General features: G+C 43.0%; 1 protein-coding gene across 1 annotated transcript; it reads right to left on the reverse strand.

Annotated features, from left to right (window-relative positions):
• Positions 1–40: 40 nt before the first annotated feature.
• On the reverse strand, positions 41–8,245 carry CG9663 (uncharacterized protein). The gene is made up of 8 exons (NM_134916.4): positions 8,161–8,245; positions 6,238–6,868; positions 2,562–2,679; positions 2,168–2,503; positions 1,871–2,109; positions 1,659–1,805; positions 1,109–1,600; positions 41–1,054 (listed from the first exon to the last, which is right to left on the reverse strand). The coding sequence occupies exons 2-8, from the start codon at positions 6,728–6,730 to the stop codon at positions 453–455; spliced, it is 2,427 nt and encodes an 808-aa protein (NP_608760.2). The 5' UTR covers positions 6,731–6,868; positions 8,161–8,245; the 3' UTR covers positions 41–452.
• Between the last annotated feature and the right edge of the window lie 299 nt (positions 8,246–8,544).

The raw sequence follows: 8,544 nt of genomic DNA on the forward strand, positions 1-8,544 counted from the left end.
ACTAAAACAATTAAAGGTCAGAGAAACAATTAAAACAGACATCTTCGGATTTCATGGCAAAATATTTTAATAATATTTTCAAATGTATACTCGCAGCTGACGCCTGAAAATCAGGCCAGTTTTACAACTAGTCAATAATGGTTCATTAATACGTTACAAAAATACAATTGTTTATATGCTATGCTATAAAAATGTTCTATTTACAATTATTGATCTCGGTTACCGCCGTGTGTGTATGCTTGTCATTGTGTGTTTGAGTGTGTGTGAGGGCTCTATGATCCTGTGTTTCTGATATATATCACGATTTCCTTACGCTCTACCGGCTTCACCAATCTTTGGCACATATGTTTCTCTCGAATAAATGCTTAAATAGAAACCACAAATATAAAAGTAAAACATTTAACTGTCGGCGGAATGTGGCAGGTTTCCTTTGGTCGCTCGAGACGTGGGTCTCATCTGAACAATCTGAGGCGGAAGGACATGATGTAGAACGCCAGGATGCGCAGGAAGACCAAAACGCCGAACAGAAAGATGAGGGCAAGTGTATAGTTTCCGTTGGCCATGTCCAGACTTTTGAGTATGAACTGGGGGTGCCTCAGGTGGCAGTAGAGCTCATTGCAAGCCAGGGGCTCGCGATCGTATCCAAAAATGGCCATCGTGGCCCCTTCCAGACTGTACTTGAGGAACGATATGTCAAACATCCAGCGCAAAAACACCGGAGCGTCCTTCTCCATCAGAAAGAACCCGCTAAACTGGAGGAACGGGCAGATGAAGAAGGGTCCCAGAATGGAGCCCAGCTTGAGGCTCAGTGCTGCTCCCACCGCCAAGCCAATGCTCTGCGAGACCAGAGCCGTAACGAACACAATCAGGAAGAACATTCCGAATCGCCAGAGCTCCAGCGGCTGTTGGGTCATCAGATATGTGGGCACTATGAACAGGGCACTGCAAATGATCTGGATGGGCAGGTCGGCTAGGGTGATGGCTACGTAATACGCCCGCAGGGAATACCAGCGATTGAAGTGCTCCCGCGACACAATGGGGAACTCCAGCGGAACTGCGGGCGATAGAATGATAACTACTTTTCCATTCACTCACTTTCCATACTTACACTTCACCAGTATGCCCGAGAACGCACAGTACATGATGAACATGATTGTGTAGAAGAGGTATCGGAAGATATTTAACGTCTGGGCGGCATCGTTGCCGATCCCAAAGTACAGCGTTCCTATTAGGATGCCTGTGATTAGGTGAATAGCGAAGCGCATCGTAGTCAACGAACTGTCCCGCCAAATTAGCAGGAATGTCCTCACAAGCAGAATGCTCAACTGTCGGTAGAACGGAGTGGCGTAGATGTTCTGTCTTTTGCACAGATGCGATGGATCCAACTCTATAGCTGGCCTGGATTTATTTTTCTTCTTCGGCTTACAACAGCTGCCAGCGTTTCCGATTCCCGCCGTTTGGCTGTCCCACACTCGGGAGGACAGTTCATTGATGGGGGTGAGTGGCTTGAAGGTGTTGCCCTGCATGAAATGCGCTGGCACGGATGTGGACATCACAGGTGCTGTCACCGGTGTGATCAGTCCCGCTGCCATAAGTTGGTCTACAAAGAATTTTTGGTTAGCCACTGAAGCATACTTACAATTTACCCATTGACTTACCAACTTTCTTCATGGCCGCCAGTTGGGCCACTCGCGCAGTCTTGCTCTGTCTGTAATCCTCATTGCGACCATTGTCCATCAGGGCCACCAGCTTCTCCAGCTGATTGTCTTCCGCCGTGTCATAGTCATGAGTTGCTATTTCCATTACTGTTAATTAGATGAATATTGATAATTTTCCATCTCCTACGGAGTTTACCAACCCGTAAACTCACAGTAATCCGCTGGATTGTAGGACTCCGGGCAGTGCAAATTGAGGGCGCCCAGGAAGGGCAATAGGTTTTGGGCTCCTCCTGCGTAGATGCACTTGCCCTCGCCAATGGCATACAGATGATCGAACATGGCGAAGGTCAAGGCACTTGGCTGGTGGATTGTGCAGATGACTGTGCGTCCCTCGATGGCGAGCTTCTTTAGCAAATTTATCAGCTGATTGGAGGTGAAACTATCCAAGCCACTGAAAGGTATATACATTTCATTAGTTTTTATCTACGTGTTGATGAACAATAACATACGTTGTAGGTTCGTCCAGGATCAGCACCGGTGGGTTGTTCACCAGTTCCAGTGCAATAGCAAGACGCTTCTTCTGACCTCCACTTAGCTGCCCCGTCCTGGTATGCCGGTTTTCGTACATACCGATGGCCTCCAGAATGCACTTTACCCGCTCTCTTTTCTCGCTATGTGTCATGTGAGTGCCGATTTTCAAATTGGCTGCAAAATGCATCGCCTCCTTGACGGAGAGAAAGGCCTGAAGACTCGTATCCTGGCGGATGAACGCCACGTTCGACTTGAAGGCCTTTAAATCCCGCCTGTTGCCATTGACCCGGAAATCCCCCGTAAAGCCATATGTTCTGCAATAAAATATTAGCTCAGTTTGATATAAGTATATCAGGATGCAGGTTATATTACGTGTATCCTGACAGAATGTTGAGCAGAGTACTCTTTCCAGCTCCAGAGGGTCCAATAACGGCACTAAGTTCTCCCGACTTGAAGTAGCCCGTTAAACCCATTAGCACATCCTTGGTTTCTGTAAGAATCGGAAAATTAAAGAAATGAAAATTAAAGCGAAACTTATGTCTTTAAGACTACAAATTAAAAAAGTACTTTTTAATCATTTAATCTCAAGAAGTCGCACTACATTTATTGTTCTGGTTTATGGCTGATTAGTAAGTCAGTTCTATAAACTTACTTAATCATTGACAGACCTCAGTTTTCAAGAATTTCAGCTTAATTTGATTACTCACTAAAAGTGTTAAATCAAACTCCAAGTGTCACTATTTGAATTTCTAGATTAGTTCACGATTTTCATACGTTGTTTTAAAGATTATTTCATAAAATATTGAGGGTGACTGCTTTACATAAGAACATGAATGACTTTGAGCAATATCTGGTATTAATGAGTTGCAAACGAAGTCCGATTGACTTTGCTTTATTTAATTCCCACATATGTAGAGTGCCCCACATTAACTTAACTCGTACATCCCGAGTGATAAGGAAATCCCAATGCCCGCGATTACTGGCGTTCAATGTTGTCTAATCTCGGTTTGCACGCTTTCTTGAATCCCCAGTGGCTGGATGATAATGCCTTATAAACCTTAAGTTCAATATGTTCAATTTTGTGAGGGGTTCGTTTCGCTGGGCCAAATACATTGTAGGCGCCCATTCTAAATGTCGAATGTGCCCGGTTAATCTGTCGATTAGCCATGGCTCCTGTCCAATTTAGATTTTGAGGGGTCTGCGCGCCCACTTATCAATCACTCCGCAGTCGAATCTTATCGCACTCAAGTTCTATGACCAAAAATGTCGTTAAACTGCCTTTACGCCTTTTTTTGAATGCCGTGGGCCAGATGTTAGACTAGACTCATCGCTGGGCAAACAGGTGTACAACGAGCAATGTTTATTGCACTTCCACTGGAGTTGGCCTCCTTATCAGTGTTTTCTATGGCCTTGTACTTGGAAGTGCATTTGGTAAGGGGGGATTATGAGCACCACCTGCATCTGACCACGTCCCATATTTACACAACATATTACATATTATTTGGACTACCAACTCGTCACATCGAGTTATTGGATCTGCTTTCTTATCAAATTGATTGCTAATTGCGCTGGTAATTAAATACAATTTTGAGAATGCAATAAGCCTTATATGGAAGTTTCTGGTTAAATTTACTTTTAAACTTATTACTTTATTAAGAAGTATCTAATTGTTTGCAAGAAAGCGAAAGTATCTATTTAAGCCTCCTAAAATTCTCAGCACGCACAACCAGAGATCTCCGGTAATTTTAAAAGGCCTACATTGTATTAGTCAGGAAACTGAACCTAGCAATTACATTCAAAGCGTGCTAAAATCTTAATTGAAATAGGAAGCTCCAATCTCAAATCACCTGACTCATATCCAAAGTCTGTTCCAAAGTCGGAATCTTTTGTAAATATATTTAACAGACTCCACCGCTTTAAGAGGGAAAATGAGAAAATTCACTTAATTAGTGAGTCAATGAAGACGACACGCGAAGAGCAACGGAAAATCTAAGAAGCAATTTAAGTGACTTCAATTAAAACGCTTGCGCCTTCTTTCATAGCGCGAAGAAACAACTATAAAATGTTTTCATATCAGATATCTAACTGGGGCATACATATATGGTGTATTATTTTATTCGCCGTCATAATAACATGCCTGGGAATTGTAATGATAACCATGTCGTTCAGTTCTCATATCATTTGTTCCCAACTATCTATTTGCTTTCACCGGCTACCGACTTTGAATAATCTAAAATACATTAATGGTGAAGAACTGATGTATGTTATACACGCTGTACATTTTATTATCAATTGTTGTGTGGGCGATAAAGCGGTTTGTAGATATGAAACACGAGTAACATTGGGGACACTTTGGATTGCGTTATGCTTCGCCTTCGAATCGGTAAATGGGCTGTGTTGAAAGTTTTTTGAGTGTACTAACTTAATGTGACTTGCAATTACGCAGGATAGGACACATGGAGCTATCCACCTCAATTAGTCTTGTACGCAGCACAAAGCACTGGTTATCCAAAACACGAACTCATGGTAATCACCCCCATAATGACTGCCTATGATTTATCGTGCATATAATCAGCAAAATTCACGTGTCATAATTTCCACCAGGATCATAATCGGATACACGAATGACTCAGAACGTTAGTCACCTGGGATACTCTATTGGGCCACTGCTCGACGAAATATCTTTTCGGGAATGCCTATCTATCAGTGGTGCACTAGCGTGAGTCACATGTTAAATGTCCCTTCTTGTATGCACGATAACCAATGGTATTCCAGAGAAGTATCAACTATCTGTATTCATGTTGTAAGTGGCTTTCTTATCGCCATTAAAACTGTGGGATGGGCGAATCGTAAACAAACAGTACAGTAAAGCCGCCACACTACACGATGTGCATATAGGACCATCGGCTCTGCTTAAATAAAATCACCTGACCCCAACCCTGCAACTACACTTTTTTATTTTCTGCGTGTGCCCAAGATATGTTCAATTTAATTTAAGAGGCTCTTTGAACCCAGTGATTCGCCCAATCAGCAGCTTGTCAATATACTGAATTGAAGAGTCCCAGATGGTTACATATATCCAATAAAGGCAACCGATATTCCCCACTTTGCCCAGCTTGTTTCCTGCAAGCCGGACTTTGCCCCAAGAAGTTGATACTACGCAAGTGTCCTAATCTCAAAGTTACCTAAGTGCAGCTTTATCTGGCTTTATGTCGAGATTGATGAACCGAAACATTATCAGATATCACAGCATTAAGTGCTGACGATTTAAATAATTGTAGCACTATTTTTGTTTTGGCATTAAAGCCATTTATTTGACCATTCATTTAAAAGACTCATTCGAGTGTCAGAGAACTGGCTGATTTTAATTGGGTTTACTGGACATTGCCACGCTAGTATGCACATACATGTACATATATGTAGCATATAGCCAGCCCTTAATTATAATTGCCGACAATGCGTGACTGGGAGCAAAAAAGCCATTTAATGACCTTGGGGGGAATGCTCTCCAGATGACAGCTTTTTGTTCAAGTAGGACTCCAAACTTTGAACCGAAAATATTTAGTATACATGAAACGATCGCTTCTCAGAGTGTCGATATCCATATAGATAGACTATGTCTTGTCAGGCAAATATCAAAATCTTTGTTGTTTACATAAGAGCTCTCAAAGTATTAACATACACTTTCCACTTAACTTAGTTTCGAACATTTCTTAGCATTCCAAATACACACTTTATAAATGGATCAATATTATTGTTTTTTTCTGAGTACTATACAATTTTTATTTCAAAGTGGCGCGTGTCCTATTTCCAATTGAGCAAAACAAACACAAACTTTATGGGTTTGTTTTTCAATGTCAAGATTGTTTAAAAGACCAAACTAAACAGTCAATAGGGTTTGTTATAGTATGGTAAGTTCATTTTTCTATCAAACCAGCAGTTATTTAAGATATTCCACCCTAATTCCATAGTTAGATATGGCTAATCCAAAGACTATCCCAAATTCAAAAAGATCACCTCCGAATAAGGACCGATTGGAAGCACTTACCCCTCTGGAAGACTCCGAATTTGGTAGTGTAGCGTATATTCTCGAAGCCAATGTTGATCTTCTTGATGGTTTTGTACTGTTCGTGGGGGAATATGGATCCTCCGCTGGTGGCGGTGCTGCTGGTGTTGCGGCTTTCGTCACTATGCTGGCTCGCCTGACTGCGCTGACTTTGGTTGGCAGGTGACGAAACGGGTGTGGCGCCCAGCGGAGTTCCATAGACAGATTCACTGGTCGAGAGAACCGTGTTTTCCGTCTCGGCCAGCGGAGCATCGTGGGACTTGGCCTTTATGTTGAGGGTCAAGTGTGGAGGTCGTTTGGACGACAGTTTCTTGGAGGGCACGGGTGTCGTGGGACGTGGTAGTGCTCCAGACCCCGTTCCAGATCCCCGCGATGGCAGATGCGTTTCCGAGCTGGACTTTAGGTGGTTCAACCGGATGACATCGCCACCGGTGACATTTGGCGACACGGCACTGGCCAAACTCCAACTGGACATGTCGTGATTTCAAGATTTCTAGATTTCTATATGTTGTCTAGCACTTTTGTTACTTCGGTTTCACTTTTAGTTATCTCTTATATTGTTTTAGCTTGCGTTCTCCATTTAATTTGCGCTTTCCGTTTGTTCGTCGTAGGCCTGCTTTTTGCGTTAATTTTTGAGGCGCGTCAAGAAATTTGAATAAATAATATTTTGTATTTCGCGGTGTTTGAGTGTGTGCGTGCCTGTTGCTCATTTGAATTTTAATTTCGCTCTCCGCGTGTCTATGTGTGCGTGAGTTCATTCGCATTCTATCCTATGCCAAGGGCGTTGGGGAGGGGGGCTTAAAGGGGGCAGGGCTCTGGGAGACCGGCAGACAACCCATTTAATAAAAATTCGAACGGCGGAGAACACTCGGTCGCCTGTTGCTAATCAGACCATGCCCCAAAACAAGAATAGCGCACCAACACACATGGTCTCACATGTAAAACGAGAGAGTATCACACAGGGGCGGACTTAAAACCTATTCAAGGGGGTTGGAGTTAAATTTTGAAATTATTTGTGTATCTGAAGACATGCGGGCATAGTAAACACATACGACAAATTACAGTATCTACATTTTCTCAAAACCCCCTTTCTACGCCACTGGCATAAACAATGTTTGTTGTTATTGCCACACGTAGAGTCGCCGCTCACAAAGAACGTGCTCTGCGGGGGAGGAGGAGGGAAGACACCAGATTATTGCGCTACAGCAAATGCGGTCCGGCCTATGAATACTTTTCATGGAATTACAATATATTGTAAAGACAATATTTCTTTTATATATTAATTTTAGCTCTATAATTCTATTCCTTTTTTACCAAATGCACAATATATTATGTGGCTTCGAAGTGACTCCAAAAGTCGATATGCCCCTTGTTTTGGTTTTGCTGTGTAGCGCTCGCAAATGCACTCGATCTTCTTCTTTATGATGCAAATCGTGTGTATTTATGTATAATTTAGCACGTCGCTCTCTTTAGCCTTTGTTTTGAGTAAGTGAGACGCACTTTTAATCGCACTAGGCCCTATTTTCATGCCCTGCTCCCCAAAAAGCAGCTGATTTATCTGCGAGTGTATGTGTGTTAACCTAGCCGCCGACTTATTGGGCCCTCCTTCATTTCCACGTCTTTCGCGATTGGTAGTAGACAGCCTAACTAAGTGTTTAGTATGTAGTGCTCACTAAAAAGTATATCAGGTTCTGAGGCATTTTGCGGCTTATCAGGGACATGGGTGTTGGCTGCGACGGGTGTAGGGGTGATGGGGGCCAAAGGCTACCAAAGGCAAACCACAAAAATATTCAGTTCGATTCCGAGCGATTATCACTGTGGCAATGCAACAACTGATAAGCCGCCAAGTGCAGCTCACACACTTCACACACGCACACACAGTACTGCTACTGGACTGAGAATTACCGCGCGTAATTATATAGATGGCTATATCTTGTGTAGAACCGAAGAACAGCGCGATCTTTAGCGGCCGTTGGCATGGCACGGAATGAAAATGAATTCAGGAAAGTTGAAAATATGAACTGCGCTGATTAGTATTAGTTCTCACAGATAACGAGGGGAGAGCGCGAGAGCGCCGCAATCAGCTGTCTTTCCAATGACAAGCGAAACCCCTCGCAGAGCGACGCCCATGGTTTTTGTTTACGACTCTCTCTTCTGCGGGGGTGTTTTTTTCTTCTAGCTCGTGTTTTCACTGCTCTTTTTGTTTTTTTTTGAACTCCTGATGCGGGGAGGTTTTCCCATCCCAACTCCTTTGTTTTCCTGCCCGCCAGTGTGCAATTACAAGTCGCA

Source organism: Drosophila melanogaster, chromosome 2L (assembly GCF_000001215.4).
Source record: "Drosophila melanogaster chromosome 2L".
In the NCBI taxonomy this organism is placed as follows: domain Eukaryota; kingdom Metazoa; phylum Arthropoda; class Insecta; order Diptera; family Drosophilidae; genus Drosophila; species Drosophila melanogaster.

What these genes read in the sequence shown, in the direction of transcription:
- CG9663 (NM_134916.4), bottom strand. Translation starts at nt 6,730, where the DNA reads ATGTCCAGTTGGAGTTTGGCCAGTGCCGTGTCGCCAAATGTCACCGGT. An exon ending in ATTCGGAGTCTTCCAGAGGG is followed by an intron (nt 2,680 to 6,237) that starts GTAAGTGCTTCC and finishes CGATTCTTACAG; the next exon opens with AAACCAAGGATGTGCTAATG. An exon ending in AACATTCTGTCAGGATACAC is followed by an intron (nt 2,504 to 2,561) that starts GTAATATAACCT and finishes ATTTTATTGCAG; the next exon opens with AACATATGGCTTTACGGGGG.